This window comes from Mesoplodon bidens (genome assembly GCF_964165515.1).
Source record: "Mesoplodon bidens genome assembly, chromosome: 11".
Classification (NCBI taxonomy): Eukaryota; Metazoa; Chordata; class Mammalia; order Artiodactyla; family Ziphiidae; genus Mesoplodon; species Mesoplodon bidens.
Genome location: NC_138167.1, coordinates 16,488,324 through 16,507,084, shown reverse-complemented (window position 1 = coordinate 16,507,084; position 18,761 = coordinate 16,488,324). Strand labels below are relative to the sequence as shown.

At 40.4% G+C, this 18,761-nt stretch overlaps 2 protein-coding genes across 5 annotated transcripts in view; one reads left to right on the top strand and one right to left on the bottom strand.

Annotated features, from left to right (window-relative positions):
* The window catches only part of GYS2 (glycogen synthase 2), a 42,153-nt gene extending 33,958 nt beyond the window's left edge, over positions 1-8,195 (top strand). The window contains exons 12-15 of one of the 3 annotated variants that reach the window (XM_081248535.1): positions 2,359-2,454; positions 3,354-3,517; positions 4,820-4,900; positions 7,264-8,195. In XM_081248535.1, the coding sequence (XP_081104661.1) occupies positions 2,359-2,454; positions 3,354-3,517; positions 4,820-4,900; positions 7,264-7,485 (563 nt within the window). In that variant the 3' untranslated portion in view covers positions 7,486-8,195. The remainder of the gene's footprint in view (positions 1-2,358; positions 2,455-3,353; positions 3,518-4,819; positions 4,901-7,263) is intronic. The other 2 variants (XM_081248533.1, XM_081248534.1) reach the window with 2 other exon arrangements.
* An 819-nt stretch (positions 8,196-9,014) lies between these two features.
* On the bottom strand, positions 9,015-17,888 carry SPX (spexin hormone). Of its 2 annotated transcripts, none has more exons than XM_081248536.1 (6): positions 17,738-17,888; positions 17,243-17,323; positions 16,955-17,012; positions 16,395-16,457; positions 15,079-15,162; positions 9,015-12,361 (listed from the first exon to the last, which is right to left on the bottom strand). In XM_081248536.1, exons 1-6 carry the CDS (start codon positions 17,741-17,743, stop codon positions 12,303-12,305), a joined length of 351 nt encoding a protein of 116 aa, XP_081104662.1. In that variant the 5' UTR covers positions 17,744-17,888; the 3' UTR covers positions 9,015-12,302. The 2 variants fall into 2 exon arrangements, with proteins under 2 accessions (XP_081104662.1, XP_081104663.1); XM_081248537.1 differs by lacking the exon at positions 17,738-17,888 and adding an exon at positions 17,415-17,497.
* Between the last annotated feature and the right edge of the window lie 873 nt (positions 17,889-18,761).

Sequence of the window (18,761 nt, the reverse complement as noted above, 5' to 3'; positions counted from 1 at the left end):
ATGCCTAATTAGAAAAGAAACAAGTACTTTAAATATATGCCAATGCAAAGAAGACAATGATGGCTTTTCTGTCTTCTTGGTAAACAGCAATTTTCCTCCTAGTATAGATGTAATTCCATTTATAATTGTAAAAGAAAAGGCTCAGAAAACATATTTATTTATAATGAATACATTTTTCCTTCTGCATCTCAATGTCATTATAGGCCAAGTAAAGGGCAGTGGCAGTCAGGGTTAGATAGGTCATAGACTGAATTATGAAGAAGATTTTTTTCTAATCTTTACATTTTGATCCCAGAATTTTAGCATAGAATTTAAAATTCTGTATAAATTGGGTACTATAATCTTTACAATAGGAGTGACATGAAGGCTCTTCATCTTTTGACATAGGTCCTATTCTACTGTTCTAGGCTCCACCAAGAATAATTTGCCAGCAGCTGTAAAACCATTAGAACTTTTGGGGGAAGATTGAAAAAGAATTATCCATTCTTGAAACATGACAGAGAAAAGTTATTGACCTAACTCCTCCAGCTACCTCTCTTGTAGTTCTAAAAATTGTTCTCGGCACAAATTCCACTTTTGTGAAGGCAGTGTCTTCTTACCTGTGAAATGCCCGCATAGTTATCTTAAATTGCTTATAATAGAGTATCTATCTTTTGAGATACACTAAAACAATTCACTTGATGAACTTAAAACTTTGTTATAGGCTCTTATTCCTATTATTTCTAGGAAGTAACATAATTTACGATTGGAAATATTGAGAGCAAAGAAGTACAAAACCAAAGCATGAGTGACCAAGGGAATGTGGGAAGTCATTTATATTGGGTAAAGAGAATGTTATCTAACTTACAGCAGCCCTTCTGCCAGAATATCATTTTATAGGACAAAGTTAAAGTTAACATGAAATGATAGAGGAAATATATTTAGTGTGTTAAGATAAAGGTCAGCAAGTGTGTTGTGAAAAATAAGTAGATGGAAAAAGGGGTGTGAGAAATATGTACCCTATAGTGAATGAGTCATTCTCTGTTTTAAATTAACCAAAGGGGAATTCCCTGGTGGTCCAGTGGTTAGGGCTCCATGCTCTCACTGCTGAAGACCTGGGTTTGATCCCTGGTTGGGGAACTAAAATCCCACAAGCAGCATGGTGCGGCCAAAATAAATAAATAAATAAATAAATAATAAATTAACCAAAAGAAGTTGGTCCCTCCTTATTTATAGAAACAGCAAAACCTCTGGTGGTATACATTTAGCATTAGCATATTAGATACCTCTCTCTAACTTTTTTTACATAATTGTTTTATGCTGTACTAACTCTCACTCCAGAAAGTGTTAAAATCTGTGTTTTGTGTTTTGAGAAAACCCAGTGAAGATAAACGCTGACTTCATTAAATTCACTCAGTGAACATATACTGAGTTTACAAGGGTCCCTGGCATTTTATTATATGGGTGTCAATGAGTATTTACTAGAAATAAGGATCTGTGAAGTTCCATAGAATTGTGGGCAAATTTTTCTAGGGAGGAGTTCCAGAGTTTTCATCTGATTCTCAAATGGGTCAATAATCCCCATCCCACCTTCCTCTCCTCTACCGTCTTCCCCCAAATTCGGAAACCACTGTTCTCTAGAGCTAAACCAAGAGGAAATACTTGCAGAACAGGAGTACATGGGTCATGAGGAAATCTCTTTTTATCCACCCATCCCCACTAGCCAACCAAGAGAAATTCCATAATAAAATATAAATTTCATGTTAACAATTCAAACATCCTTCAGTGTGTTAACATGTCTTAAGACACATCTGATATTGTCTAAAAACAGGATTTTGACTAAAAGGTGGTAGAAGATTGAAAGAAACCATGGGTTTGCTGAGAACCCGAGAAAGTGGAAGGGGTTGGTGGCAAGAGAGGTGAATATGTTGGAGGAGCTGATTCTTTCCAAAACATATTTACTTACCCTGTAAACTTGCCAAATACTTAGTGACACAAGCTTAGAACAGAGCAAAAAACAAAGCCAGCTGGAATGAGAGAGGCAGTGTAGGGTAGGAGTTCTGAGCAAGGGCTCTGGAGCTGGGCACCTGGCTTCAAATCCCAGCTCTACCACATTGCCTGGCTTGGTGAAGTTAAGGGAGCTATTTAACCTCTCTGTGCCTCAATGTCTTCGTCTGTAAGATGGGGATAATGGTAGCCTCACTTCATAGGGTAGTTGAGAAGATTAAATTAGTTCATGCATGTAAGGAGCTTAGTACCGTGCCTGGCATAAAATAAATGTTGCTGTTACTAGGTGGACTGGGGCTTTTCCTCCTCTGCATGTGTAAGAGAATATTGTTGCTTGTTTGAAGCCAAGCCTTTGTCTATTTCCCCTGGCAGCCGAATGCACTGTGATGGGTATCCCCAGTGTGACCACCAACCTCTCTGGCTTTGGCTGTTTCATGCAGGAGCATGTGGCTGATCCCACTGCCTATGGTGAGGCTTTTCATCATGAACCCAACTGGGGGAGAAGGGACCTCTAACCAAACAAAGCACGGGGTCTTTACAGAGCCCGACTCTAATGCTATCTTGATAATTAAACTTTTTATACTTCTTGTTTAATTAAAAGTAGATTTCATTATATGGTCCATAGAAAAGATTAGAATGATATTAATATTGAACATATTGCTCAAAAGACAAACTAAAAAAGGAGTGCTAAACTTGGACAAGCATTGCCTTTTCACCTTTTTATTTTTCTGAACTGATTTGGTCCTCTATTACCTAGAAGTGACAGTCACAATAACCATGGCTTTAGAGTACATGTATTGATCAGCATAATTATTTTATAAGTTCCATGCCAAGTTATCAAAATTCACATCTAAGATGGCAGATGGTATCACCATCTATATGTCCATGCAGCCTAGCAGCAAGAAAAGTTAGAATGGGCTTCATGCTCTGCCTGGACATTGCCGATTCTCTGGTCTTTTAGAATTGCATTGTCACTGTTGTCTTTCCTTGGTTGACAGCTCTGGTCCTCACCCGTGGCTGCACGGTGGGGACACTGGGGAACCTAAAAAGCACTGAGACCCAGGTCACACCCTGGAGATTCTGGTTAGTGAGCAGCCCCAAGGACGATCATTGATCCGAGGTATCCCTGTACTGCCAGATTTTCTTTAGCAAGATCTGTTTTGTTGGCTCTGTGTTGGTGATAATTGTGAGCCATTAGAAGGAAATCACAGGAGAAATACAGTCTCAGAAGGGAAAAGATAAAGCAGAGGCAGTAGGAGAGCCAGGGAGTGGATAATCGCGCAGTTCGTGATAGACCCTAAGGAAAAGTAGAAGTGCTTTAAGGTTAGCCTTATCTTGACTTGTGCTCTGGCTTTTGTGCCCCTCAGGTATTTACATCGTTGACAGGCGATTCCGCTCACTGGATGATTCTTGCAATCAGCTGACTCAGTTTCTCTATGGATTTTGCAAACAGTCACGCCGCCAGAGGATTATTCAGAGGAACCGAACCGAGAGGCTTTCAGACCTTCTGGATTGGAGATACTTAGGCAGAGTAAGCAAGTTTATGGTACACACAGAGGATCCCTTTAAAAATCCCACTGGACGACAAAAGAATTGATTCGAGTTGTAATCTGCAAGGTCAAGTCTGTATCATCATTGTTAAGATCTCAGTGATGTTTTCACGTACTTAATATGAGTCCCTTTGAGCTTGATATGAATTCGCAAAGTCCCAACCCCAATTTTTCATATTTAGTTTGAGACCAGAACAGCCAGTCCAGCAGCATCTAGCCATGATCTTACTAATTATTCTATCACCAGGGCTTAACTTGATGCTTTACAGGTTTCATGATGAGGAAATCAAGAGAAAAGTCCCTATTTTGTTTCACTCTAAGAGAGAATATGATCACATTCCTCAACTACAGTGGGGAGTGGAAATAATCTTGTTTCTCAAAATGACAGGTACAGGAAATACCTCCTTTCAATCTGCTATTAGTTTATAAATACTCAGACTTTCATATATCTTAGCAGTGGATGATTTTTTTGTTGTTGTTGTTGTTGTACACGGGCCTCTCACTATTGTGGCCTCTCCCGTTGCGGAGCACAGGCTCTGGATGCGCAGGCTCAGTGGCCATGGCTCACGGGCCTAGCTGCTCCGCGGCATGTGGGATCCTCCCGGACCGGGGCACGAACCCACGTCCCCTGCATCGGCAGGCAGACTCTCAACCACTGCGCCACCAGGGAAGCCCAGCAGTGGATGATTTAATAAAAACTAAGTTGACTTTGCCTTCACATAATGTATCTGCTTAGATACTGCTCAACTCTGGCTGACAAATGACAGATACGGCCATCAGCTGAGTATCTACACACACTAATGCCGTAGTCACGCTCATTTCCACCCAGAAAGATTAATTTTGCTGTCTTCATTTTATAATGAAAGCAGGATGATAAGCCCCTTAGAAGCTATGTTTCTTATGTAAGGTCGGAAGCAAGATTTAAAGCCAGTGTGTCTGATTATTCAGGCCCCATCTTTTTCTCTGTGCCATACTGCTTCTCTATAGAGTAAAACCAGTGTTTTCAGTTGCCTTAGTGCTCAGTTCAGAGTTCAGTAAAGCCAGTATGTCCTTCTCCTCCAATTTTTGATAGTATTTCTTTACTTATTCCCTGAAAAATGATAAAGCTATAAACTGTCATATTTTTTCTGATTCTTAAATTTAGGATGAATAAAATCTGCCACTTAAAAATATATATATATTTATAAGTAGGAAAATAAGATTTTATATAACAACTTGGTTATTAAGATATAAATATATAAATATACATCTTTTTTAACCCATGGATTGGTTTTCTATCATAGTATTACCAGCATGCCAGGCACCTGACATTAAGCAGAGCTTTTCCAGATAAATTCCACATGGAAACCACATCGCCACCCATGGTAAATATTTTATGTATTGTTTATTTGTTTTGAAAGCTAAATGTCTTACATATGGTAAGTCCTAACATTACCTTTTATTTGGAAGTAGCTAAATTCACAAACTATTGTACTTTTTCATAGTGTTGCTACAAAGCAAATAGAGAAACTGACAAATCAGACCAACTCTAAACCCTCAGTTCAGAGTTAGCTTATACACAGGCTGAGCAGTCAGCTAATTCATGTCACTGGAGAAGCACGTTCATATGAAAACCCTCCTTGCCTTAGTGCCTGAAACCTCCCTTAGACATCCATTCTTTTGAGGGTTGTCAAAAAATAAACTGGCCTGCTCTCATTGGAAGCGAATTTGCTATCCAAGGAGATGTTTAAATGTAGGGTGACAACTTGGCAACAGTAATAGTGAATTCCAGCGCCACAGGAGAAATTGGACTAGATGAGCATTTATGCGTGGAAATTCACCAGTGACCACCAGGGAGTCTTCCTCTAATATTCCCTTAGATATTTATATTCTTTTTTTTTTTTTTTTTTAAACAAGGGTGTGTTGTTGGGAGGTGAAGAGACACTTTTTTTTTTTTTTTTTTGCGGTACACGGGCCTCTCACTGCTGTGGCCTCTCCCGTTGCAGAGCACAGGCTCCGGACGCGCAGGCTCAGCGGCCATGGCTCACGGGCCCAGCCGCTCCGCGGCATGTGGGATCTTCCCAGACCGGGGCACGAACCCATGTCCCCTGCATTGGCAGGCGGACTCTCAACCACTGCGCCACCAGGGAAGCCCGACATTTATATTCTTGAGGCTAGAGCAGATTACTTGTCATCACATTCACTTAGAAGGAAACACAGCTTGAAGTAGGGCAGTATCAGGCATTTCTCTTGAGTGGAATTAGTCCTTACAGCAGTCTACACAGCAGTCCAAGAGCTAAACCTCTCTGTTCCCTACCCACCAGGTGAAAACTTAGGTGTAAAAGATGAAACCCACATCATTGACTATGAGATCCATTTTAGCTTAGTAGTTCCACACCCCACAGGACCCAACATCTCATGTAAATCCTCACAGATAAGCTTCTATGGTCTCCACAAGGAATGTGAGCAATTACAAGAGTCATCAAATTCAAGGATTTCCAAATACTAGAGACCTTCATCAAGTATTTATAGATCCTTCAAAAGCAGACGTAATTTTCCAATCAGGAGTCACTTTCACTATAAACAATTTTGCCTAATACCTTATATTCCACCTCTATTTGGTGTCTGGGGACCAGATCTAGAAAATTAACCCAAGGGAAAATTTGCTCATAAAGAAAGTGAAAGAGTTTTGTAAATCCCTCAGTATACAAATTCCACTTCCCATGTCCATGATTCTAACAGAGTGACTTGCTTAGCTTATTTAGAGGTGGTCATTGCCCTTGATGATAATTCAGCTATATTCATTCATTTATTCAACTAATTCAAAAAATAAGTATTGAGCTCCTATGCTCCCTAAGTGTAGGATTCAGCTCTTTTTTTTTTTTTTTTTTTTTGGTATTGCTTTCAGGTAAAGTATCTGAGCCTTGAAATGAGCGTACATGTATGACATAATAATGTCTAAAAATAGTTGAAATTCAGAGTGATAAGTGCTGTAACAATTTTATACATTTGTCTTCCTGAGTGATGAAGCATCTACACTCCTAGAGAGCAGGGATCATGTTTTTCATCTTTGTTTCCTCCTGCCCCATAAGTGGTGCTTAGTATGTGTTTATCAAATGACTTATCTCAGAGCATCTTAGGTAGAAGGGCAATTGATTAAAACCTAGTGATGTTTGCTCATTAACCGAAATAAAAGGAACTGGTGGAATTTTAAGGTCAGTGAAGTGGCCTGACTTCCAGGAATCTTTCTAGTGGGTATTGTCCATGGAATATCCAGGCTGCTCATGTTCTGGAATTTGACTGAGCAAATCTGAAGGATGACATAGCAACTGATAATCTCAACAGTGTATCATGGCAGTTGATATTAAAGGCTCTGGGATGATCACAACCCTGGAACCACTCTTTACTCTACCACTTACATGCCGTTTGACCTTGGGCAAATCATTGGCCTCTTGGACCCTCAATTTTCTTCTGTCAGCGGAAAGAACAAACTGGTCAGAGATTAAATAAGATCACATGTATATAGCCCCTGGCACATTTCAGTGCTTGATAAAAGAAAACTATTTATTTAAGGAGTCTCTCTTGAGCTTGGTTGGACCAGAATCAAGATAAATCAAAGTTAATAGCCCCTGAACAGACCAAAAACATCCAACTGTGTTTTTTATTAAATGCACATGCCAAGTGTGTACATCACTGAAAAATCAAAAAGCCATTCTAATGTTTTGTGTCTTATTTTTGTCTTTGGCAGACAGAAGGGTTTAAATATCCCAGGCCTTCCTCAGTACCACCTTCTCCTTCAGGATCTCAGGTCTCTAGTCCTCAGAGCAGCGATGTGGAGGATGAGAATGAGGATGAAAGATACGATGAGGAAGAGGAGGCTGAAAGGGATCGGTTAAATATCAAGTCACCATTGTCTCTGAATCACGTTCCTCGGGGGAAGAAGAAGCTGCATGGCGAATACAAGAACTGAATTCCACTCTGGTCGAACAGGCTAATTCAGTGAGAACATAGTAAGAATGATTATTGAAAGAAATGAAAATGCCACATGTTTCATTCTCTTCTTCTCAGTATAACAATGGGATTTATTCTCTGCCTAAAAAGTGGAGGAGATTAAGTGAATGGCAATTTTGTAATTTCTAATAAAATCCAACTCCTTTTGCCCCCATCAGTTCAGGCTCTAGGAAGAGTGTTAATTAAAGGAGGAAGACTGGAGGTGTTTTTAAAATGGTTATTTTAAGCAATAAGAATTTTCATTTCCTAACGCTGATTTTTTAGTTATCATCACCATAATCCTTGGCTTAGTGTTTATACAGCTTCTATACCTGCTAAACCAATCTGCCATTTCCCCCACAAAGGATCCCGATCTTAGCTATGAATGTGTTCTACCTTTATATTTCAAGTAATTTGGTCTTTAGTGATTATTTTTATTTTTCACATGAGGCAGAACCATGAATTTATACCTAGCTTTGCAGACAATCAAAATCCATAGGACAGTAGCTATCCTAAATCCAGATGTTGATACATATTAATGCATATGTACAAGGTCACTTCTCAAGTTAATGATCGGGAGATGTTACCATCTGTACTGTACCATCTGACTGTAACAGTTTTTTTCTGTTGTTTAAAACGAAAGCCTTTTTGAAAACTTGGTCAGTCTTCCATAGGTGATAAATTGTTAAATCCATATGAATAAATATATCAATATTTAAAGATTTAACTGCGTTGATAATGTTTAAAATTCTTTTAGACATTTAAATAAGATAATATGTGCAAAAACACCTACTATAAAATAGTGCCTTATGAAGGATAACATTTAAAACTATCTTTTAAAAAAAAGTAGCAAGAAGAAAATAGAGTCTACTTAATTATAACAAGGACAATGTCTCTGAGACATTGTTGAATGATTGTAGTTAAACATATTAATGCTTTAAATGTAGTTAAACGTAAATCAGCAAAAAACAAAACAAAAAACAAAACCCAAACCCCACATTCACTCATGGATCGTTTTTTTCACGACTGAATGTTGTTACAGTTAGATCACAGTGAACACCTTGGTTGGCATATTGGTTGGCCCAGGTCTGTAGGGGCTCTAAAAAAATTTAGGTCTTCTCAGTGCTGGGTTGTTGATGGCAGTAAGGGAAGAGAAACAATGACAGTGTGTCAGATGGTGCAAGACCAGTGGAAAACTGCACTCCAGCTCTATCACCCCGTTGTTAGGGGAGAGTAGAAGAATGGCAGATACAAGCAACAACTCAGGTCAAAATGGAAGATCGTTGCAAACGTCCCTAATTTAGAGGTTTGTAAGGAAGGAAAATAAATTACCTAAAGCCTAATCCTTAAAAACTGCCCAGTGGATACCAATTAACCCAACTCTCCAAGCTCTGCAGAGATCAGAAAAAAATATGAAACAGATTTGTATTACAACCCAAATACTTATTTGTTTAAGTGCCAGAAAGGTCTCATGATAAAATGGGTTTCACTTTGGGCTTCCCTGGTGGTGCAGTGGTTGAGAGTCCGCCTGCCGATGCAGGGGACGCGGGTTCGTGCCCGGTCCGGGAAGATCCCTCATGCCGCGGAGCCTATGGGCCCGTGAGCCATGGCCGCTGAGCCTGCGCATCCGGAGCCTGTGCTCCGCAACGGGAGAGGCCACGACAGTGAGAGGCCCGCGTACCGCAAAAAAAAGGAAAAAAAAATGGGTTTCACTTTTGCAATAACCATGAAAATATATCCCTAATAAAGTGGTGCAATGTGTGTATTCAAGTGATACTCTTCATTGGTAACTGGTTGATCCACGGCTACTGAAAGCATGAGCTATACAGAAGCTATAACTTCTTAATAAAAAACTTTAAAATTCGTGTTTTTTTTTAAACGAAAGAATAGATTTTTGATTAGAAATGAGTACAAATGGTATAGGACACATGGAAATGACTGATTTGCAAACACCTGCCTTCGAGTGGCATGTGTAAGAATCAGTTTCTACCCTGCACTTGGTCCTCTATTCAGACAGCTGCTGCCACCTGACTCCAACCCCTTGCTCCAGTCACTTAGTTGTCCTTTCCCCAAGACTAAGCCTGGTGTCTAGTTGCTGTTTCCCCAATATTGACAAAGCTTGGTGAGGAACAACCAATAGGATTGTTAGGTGACTGTGTGTCTAGCACAGCACCTTATACACAGTAGTTGCATAAATGAATGGTTTTATTGGGAGAAACATAGATACAAAAAAATTGATGCTCTTAAAGTATGTATGAAAAAAGAAAAAAGAAAAAAGAATAAATAAAGAATGTATGTATCCATAAACTGGAGGACAGGAACTATAGAAAATTGTGTGTGCCTGACCAGCTGACAGCAAGACTTTTTTTATGCATTGTACCACCCTTCCTTCCATGGTAAGGGCTAGAATGAACAGAGCTGGCTTTACATATACAGATGGGAATATAAAATATTACAAGTGCTATACTAGTAGCTTTCCAGGACACAAGGAGGTCTCAGAAGAGGGATTGGTTAAGTGTACTTGAGGAGATTGAAAGCGACTTCCTAGGATGATCCTAAGTTTCTATGAAGTAATGTGGGAGATACAACTGCCCACTTCACATTGTGGTTGTAAGGATAAAATCAAATTAGACGTGAACATTTCCTTAAGGGATTTATATAGTCCAGTAGGAGGAGACCAACAGGTTACATTCCCAACTCCTCTTTCTCCTGAGGCCAAGGTAAAATAATGTAACTCAGGGTTGGTAGGATATAGACTTCTATTTCTCATCAGCAGGTAAAGAAGAAATGCTAGTTGGAGGCTGATTTTAACCTCTCACCTTCTCTCCTTGCTTAGGATCATTATGGTGGGGGAGAGGAGTCACCCACTGGGGAAATCAGGGGAACAGAGAGTAATTGAGAGCCCACCCTGGAGGCCACATAGCCACAGGGGAAGAAGGCTATAGAGGCAAAGAGTGGAAGAGCAACTGGAACGGGGTGAAAGTGGCTGCAAGTCCTATCTGGAGGTGGGGTATTCTAGTACATGGACATGCACAGGAGGCAGATATTTTCCAATTTTAAAAGACAAGCCATACAATGTGAAAAGTTTTGAGCACTGATCATTATTCATTTCAGTTTTGAACAAGATAGAAATAAAGTGAATTGCAAAGACACCCCCGGAGAGATAGAAAGTTATAGCAAACCGGGCATATGCAACTACTGGGTTAATGTGCACATCTGTATGGCAGAACAATGTTCAGGAAATTCAAGTATTGTAATATTGTAGCTGATATTATAACAGTTGTTGGTCATTTAGATAGCTTTTACAAACTGTTTTAGTGTTCTAGTTGTGGAAGAATTACTTTGTAAGATAGACTTTAAATGTATTCTGGGACTAGACACAGTATTTAAGTAGTCCATATGTACAAGTCTATGTCAGGTGAGTACATAATTCTCAATAAACTGGACATATACACTGTCTAGAGATTCCACTTTAAAATCAAACAATAATTAATGACAGGCACCTATTATAATGCCACATAGATTTTTTTTATTGCTAGCATATTATTTTTTGGGCAGATATCAATGTTACATTAACTTGAATACAGTTTCATTATTTAATTATGAAATGAGATACAGACAAATCTTATAAGCAGGGTTTTGATTACTTAACACAGTAAAATTGTAATTCCAAGTTACAGAGACATTCACATAATGATATTCTTTAGCTACTGACTAATAGCTATATACTGATGACAATAAGAATGGACAATACTTTCTACTTGTGACATTTATCAATAACAACTCTCAAGTAACTAAGTCAAAAATAATGAACATGATGGTTGTATTGTAATTCCAAGTAAATATACTATATGCCTGCTGTAGGTATGTGTGTATTTTATTTTTCAGATAGTACTGAACCTTAGTTGAGTTAAAAAAATGAATAAATTAGGCATATTACCATGCATTTTGTATCAGGGTGCCTTTATGTTATGTTCTTATGTCAAATAAAGCCTAGAGGTCTAGTCAATTAGAGTAAGTAGTGTTTGAGTCTGTGTAGCCATGGAAAATGGGTTACCTCTAAAAAACTGGTTTGTTTCTTTTGTACAAGAGCAGCATGTGTTTCCATCTGCTTATTTCCCAGTAACTTTTAGATCCTTGTTTCTAAACTGAATTTGGGGAGATGCCCAGAGAGCACAAGGGGGAGCTTCCAGCTGTAGAACCTTCCACTGGCTCCAGTCTCACCAAGGGTCCCCTCTGTCAGCAACCACACTGCAGTGTCTGATCACAGGGCTTCTTCCCAGTCATCCCTTCCCTCTTCCCTTCCTGACAACTTACCTCTCCTGGATACTGAAAGAATCACACTCTACTCTTTCCCATCTTGCCATGCTTCCCTGCCTCACCCTCCTTGGAGGTGAGAAAAGGGGGAAAAGGAGAGGAGATTCTCTGCTGAGTGATAAGACAGTGCAAGTGGGTAACAGAATGAAAAAAAGCAACTAAGAATGATTAGATCAAGATGGGTATTTGTTGTCACAAAACGAAAGAACACTCTAAAGAGTCTTCAACCTAATAATTATAAATGGGCTAAAAAATTCAAGAGTAAGACACAAGGCGATCTAAACAGGACCTGAAGCAATGGAAGAAAGCAACGATGTTCTCACTAAGAACTCAACATCACTTTAGCTTCTGAAAGAATAAAACTGGCTGCACATGTTCCTAAGATTACAAATGAACATAAAAAGGGTCCACAGGCTTTATTCACATGGTTCATGTTTTCAACAAGAATAGAACTATAATTGAATGGAATCTGGTATATTTTCACCAGTTTAGCAGACTGTCTTCTAGGAATCTGGTTTGATCAAAGTTTTCTTCTCCAGCTGTAAGGATAAAAAAAATACATAACATGAACATGTACCCTGTGTTTTATAAGAAGAAAATATAAGATGAAGAGAACCTCAGGAGATAAACATTTGCCCCCCTACATTATGTCAACTCAGGCACTCTGCTATGGAAACTACCCCCAAATTGGATTTTGATTGACTTTGTTTCAAAAATTTCCCCCTCAGCTTGGTATGCATTGAGGAATTCACATCTGACATGTGAATCTCTACAGTGAATTTAATTATTACATGGTGTGTTTGGTAGAAATCTGAAGAGGCCACATGTCTTGCTCTAAATATGCCTCATGTCTAAAATAACCCCCAGTAGAACCATTCACTTGCATCAAGGTATTGTTTCTGTATTTCCTGTTAAAATGCATTTTAGCTGTGAAAGATGACAGAGGAACACATTTGCACATATTCTCTTACAAGTTGAACTAGACGTCTGGGGTGGAAGTAAGACAGAAAGAAGGGACACTTGTTAGCTGGGCAGGATTGCACAACTTCAGAGCAGGAGGAATCACCTCTGGGGTGGGGACAGCGGACTGAGACGACAGCAGATTCCTGGGACTAAAAATGGGTTGAAGGGCTGAAACTGAGGATGGGGAAGGGAGAGGAAGCTGCCAGAGGCAAAATTCCGCTCCTCATTTTATGTAAGGTCATCTCTAGAGAAAACCACTTTCCCCTAGTTAGTTACAATATGGTCGGAGTATCTGAGTTACAGTTTAACCTGAACTGGTAGCAAACTTCAAAATACTGCAGATAATCAGCTACTCTACTTTTTAAAAAAAATTTTATTTTTCTATTTTTAATTTTTCTATTTTTATTTTAGCCCTGAGTTAAACTCCCCATATCACTTCCACTCTATGTGGACCTTAGGAAAGTATATACAGCTCAGGAAGGGTCAGTTTTCTGAGCTATAAAGATTAGCACTAATATCTGACACACAGTAGATGTTCCCATATTGTAGCTACTGTAACTGCTCTTATGGTTACCCTATAAGCAATAACCAGTTTCATCTTCCTTCATCATGTCCTCTTTCTGGTAAAAATCCATGAACCATCTGATTGATTCTCAGATAAAGAATAAGTTACCCCCTGTTCTTTATCCCAGTACTAGTATGTACCTGCAATGTGATAGTGGGCAAGCTACTCAATCTTTCTGTGCTTCTATTTCCTCATCTGTAAAGTGTAGATAATGACAGTGGGTAATCCTAGGAAGTAATTCATTTGTTATGGATTAATGAATTAATAAATGTATTAATCCATATCTAGTGCTTGGAACAGTGCCTGACCCACTGCATTATAGTAAAACCCTCAATAATTATTAGCTAGAGGGAGTAGTAACAGTAGTTGTAGTCATAGCTATAGTATGGCCATGACTCTCACAGTCTACTGTCCTACTGACTATTCACCCTGCCTTTTCACTGCAAAGGCCACTCTCATTCTTGCTTTTGTTTAATCCATTTTCTTCTCCACCTGCCACAGTGCCTGGCACCTAGCAGGCATAAATGCAGATTTGCTGAATTCAGTATTATAATCCCCTTCACTCAACCAAGTCAGCCATGGACTTTCTCTGATTTCAAAAGACCTCTTTATCCCACTCTCTTCCATTTGCTTCTCATAGGTTTTGTTTTGTTTTGTTTTTGTTTTTTTCACAACAAAGCCATAAGCTAGAAGCCAGAAAGAGCCCCCTGCTCTCTTCCCCTCCCTGATGGGGCCTGTCCAATAACAGGCAGGGAGCACACAGGCTTTCTCCACTAGCACAAGTGTCAGAGCCCAAGGCCAGCAGCCTATGCTTTGACCACCAGACTACTCACTGTATTTTGTTAAATGCATTTTAACGTTTAAATTATGTCATAAATATGGCATCATTACAATTTTTGAGAGGGAAAAATCTAGATCTGTTGAATATGCTTTGATGACCTCTACTGTTAATGCTAATAGAAAGTACGTACTTTGTTTCATTTGGCTCTTAGAGCAACCTGCCCATGGATGTCATTATTCCATTTTACCCGTAATGACACTAAGGCTCAGGGTCACCCAGCTAGTAAAGCAACAAGGCCAAGGTTTGAACCCAGTCCTATTATACTCCAAAGCCCTGGCTAATGTGCAACAAGATGCCTTAATGCAATTAGTGGTTTTAATGCTACATGGACAGAGAGCCTCTATTTGAAGAACACACCTAATCCTGGTATGGAAGAAGCTATATAGTATAGTGCAAATCACACAGGCTTAGAATCAGAACTAGCCCAATCTCTTAGGGTGAACCATAAGAAACTGCTGTGTTTGTAAGTAAAAAATGAGTGATTTTCAGCTTTTTCATTTGGTTCAAACTTTAATAGCTAGTAACTGGATTTGCGATTATTTAAACCTCTTTTGGCCTCAGTTTTTTCAAATATAAAATAATGAAGTTGTACTTTCTGGAGCTCTAACAGAAATAAAAGCTCCAGTAGGCTATGGATTATGGAATTAACATGAAATCCCTCAGTCTCATCAAAGAAATGTTTTTACGTTCTTGGGAAACACTTTAATGAGCAGCATGCTAGTATTAAAATAATAAACGTCTCTGTGAATTTCTGGTGGTGTGGGCAACCGTTAATTATTTTTTAAAATCTGAATAAATAAAAGCAACTTTGTTGTACTCAACACAGAATGCCCAAAGCACTCAAAGCTTCCCTGTCCTGTAGTTAAAAGAGGTCACTATAATTATACCTTCTTGCAGTTTCTGCAAGGAAGCCAATAGCACAGCTGCTGCCTCTGGAAGAGTTAGTAGTTGGGGATTTGGGCTTCGTCTTTCTGGAGAAACGAAAAAGTAAATACAGATTCTATTAGCATTTAAATATTCATATAGATAAATCCTATTCCAGTATGCTATAATACTAGAAAATCTCTGTGAAATACCTCTGTGAACCCTCAGCAAAGAGCCCCTTACACAGAATGATTTTTACAAGTTGAAACATTTCACACTTCCCTTAGACATTACTTACAACTGGTTATGTTGTGTATTACCGGGAATGGAAGAAAATTTAAACTATATACTACAGAGAATTTCATGAAAGCAAGGAGGATTAAGATAAAGAACCCATGAGAAATCTCCCCCTCAGAGCTTAAAATGGGATGTCTGGGCTGAAAGGTTTAGATGGGACCCTGCCTGGAGCCTGGACTATCTTCTCTCTTGTTCCTTTCCAAAGCAGTTTGAGAAAGTAATCTACATTCTTGGCCACATGTAAGTCAATTATTTGACTGAAGGAGAATCTGCAAAATATTCAAAACTATTTCAAATCTAAGCTGACAGAAGACAAACCGTCCTGATTCAACACAAACCATGATTTTTAATTTGGGAGCTGCTGAAGTGGGAAAACAGAACTTACCCTCCTACGGTAAAAAAATGGTTAATTACACTGCAGTCTTGAAGAAGGTAAGCAAAAATTTGATAAGCACCTATGTGCTCAACACAGTGGTATTTTTCAAAATGAGTCTACTTGGTATTTTTAACAATCTTGAACGTTTATCAAAATGAATGGTATTGTTATTTTTTAATCCAATGGCATGGAAAGGTTTATCACGAAACATAGTCTCTGGCTCCATCCTTAAAGGCCCCCACTTCTTCACTATGTCTGGTTTTGAACCTTTTGATAGTTCTTTTTAGTAATATAATAGAGCTGTTTGAAGTTTTTAGGCAAATCACTATTTTAATAATGATGATGATACCAACATTGGCAACAAAAGAGAAATCTTGTAAAGATCATGCCCTAAACGGGAGGCCCATTTCTTGGGCGGGGCAGGCGCACAGCTCTCATATCCATCCTGACGCCCTGGAGCGGAACCCCGGCCCCCGACGCCCATCTCCATCCTGGCGGGGCGTTGCGATCCCCAGCTCCGCCGCTGCCGGCGGGGCCGGCGGGGCCGGGCGGGGCCGGCTCACCCCCGGGAAGGCCCACGGGCCAGCCTTCTCGGAGGCGGAGCGCGCCCCTCCGGTCCTGCGCGGTCCTCTGTAGCCCGCGGCCCCCTCACCCCCGCGCACTCACCGGGCGGCGGCCGGTCGGCGAGGTCCTTCCTCCGGCTCTGGTCGGAGATGAAGCGGCGTCCCTCTGCCAAGGCGAGACACGGGCTCAGCGCCCTCCCGGCCCGATCGATCGGGGTTCCGGGGCCGGGAGCGGGCGGGGCCGGGTGCCCCCGGTCCGGTGCGTGCGCGCGGGACTGCCGGGGTTGGGGCGCCGGCGCGGATGAGGGAGGAGACCACGGGTGAAGCCCGCACGCCCCCCGCCCCCGGGCCCCCGAGTGCGCTTCGGAGGGGGCGGCGATCTCGCTCACCAGCCAGGGCGGGGCGGTGTGTCCCCGGAAATCCCAGTCTCCCTTTGGGCAAGAGCCAGCAACCCTCCGGTTTAGGGTGGAGGATTTCTGATAATCCTCCCCCCGCCTCCCGACCTTTCTCCTTGATTAACTGAGACCAGGACGACCTCGATTATTTATGGGAACAAACTCGATAGGATTCTCTCCCCACAGCTCTACATCTATCCCACCGATTCACGCACCCCTACGGATCTCCCTCTATTGCTGTCGGAAGAGCAAAGTATTTGGAACGTACGTGCACCCTTCAGGTAGAGCATAGCTTGAGGAGTCCAGTTCCTTCTCTCAAAGAGTCTCTATAACCCGGGGAGAAGAGGAAAGCAGTTAGTAAGGCGTTGCTGCCCAGCCCACTATTAGGAAAAAAAAAGAAGGGAGGGGAGGGAAAGAAAGAAAGGGATGGAAGGAGGGAGAATATATTAGGAAAAGAAGGGAAGAAAGAGAGAGAAAGAAAGAGAGAGGGAGGAAGGCAGGCAGGCAGGCAGGCAGGCACACAGCGCACGGAGTCCCAATTTTTGCGTTTGATTACCTGCGGAGCACTGTTGGAATTTCCCATGAAAGAAAACACCAGGAAAAGAGTCAAGGTTGTTACCACCAGACTTCTGAATCCCTGTATGAAAAGATCAAAGAAAGTCGTTTCTGTGCCTCTATAGGATCTTTTGCTTCCTTCCCTGGCGCCTGGACAACTACAAATCCCTTACTTTTTGCTATGTTCTGTTTTAGCGCTCAGAGTGTGGGCAGAAGGGGGTTCCCCAGTTTATCGTCTAGTTAATCCACAAAGAGTTCTTTTTCTAAAAAAATTAATTAGAAATATATTATTTTTATTCTTGAACCCAAATGAGGATTTGGGTGAATTAGTGAAACTTTTTCTTTGTAAAATTAAATGATTCTGATATTTTAAAGGCATAACGTTTAACTATCCTTTAGCCTCTGAAACACTTATTAAACATAAAAGAGGTAAAAAGCTATACAGCTTTTTAATAAAATAGCTAAAAAATCTCAAGTATATAAAACCTTTACTTACCTTCATGTTCTACACCTTTCCAGTAGCTGCAATAACTATAACTTAACCTCTGAGTTTTCTAATTTTGTTCTGAAGGTGGGGCTTTTAAATCTTAGTGTCAAGGATCCCTCCTGATTTTGCATAGAGCTAGTGTCCACAGGGACTTCCTGTCAGTCTTCAAGATTGAGAGGATCTGATGACTCCTCCAGGGAGATTCAGTTGCAGGAAGTAGAGGAATGATTGATGGGTGAATATCATTTAGTGTCCACATCAGCCAGGAGATATTCTGAAAGTACCAGCATCATGGCCTTTGATTTTCCTATTAGCTTCCCAAGGCAGTATTATTATTATTATTATTATTGAAAATGATTAATAACCCCAGGCAGAATCAAAAGTAAATGAACAAAGTAAGAAAACTTGTCTTGGGTAACTAACTAGCTATCAAGCTAACACTGGTGAGTAAAGATGAATCCTTTGGGTAGAAATGAAAAGGTTAGGGAATCTCAATGGATTTGGACATCAGTCATTCACTTAATTATCCATTCAATTATTTAACAAGTATTTATGGAATGCCTACTATGTAACAGACATCCTTCCTTTTAGTTCAAGGGACACAGCCACGTATTAAAAAGACAAGTCTCTGCTTTGATCATGCTTATCTTCTAGTCGGGGGCGGGGGGGGGAACACTCCAAACCGGTAAATAAGGTAATTACAGAATTTTAAAATGCTTTATAAAGGAAAAGTAAGCAAAACGATGTGATAAGGTAAGTGGTGGGCTACTTTAGGGAAGGTAAGAATAAAAGGGGGTCTGGAAAGATAAGGTGGGATAAACTGGGGTGGGAATCGGTATTGCTGACATTCTCAGGCAGAAGAAAAATACAAAATCTTGGGATGGCAAGGAGCTTGGCTTCTTTGAAGAACAGGAAGGAGACCAATGGAGCTAAAGCTGTGTGGGTGTCAGGGGAGGACACTGTAAATTGAGGTTGGAGAGTAAGAAATGGCAACTTGGTTATAAGCAAAAGATGATGATGGCTTCGATTAGGG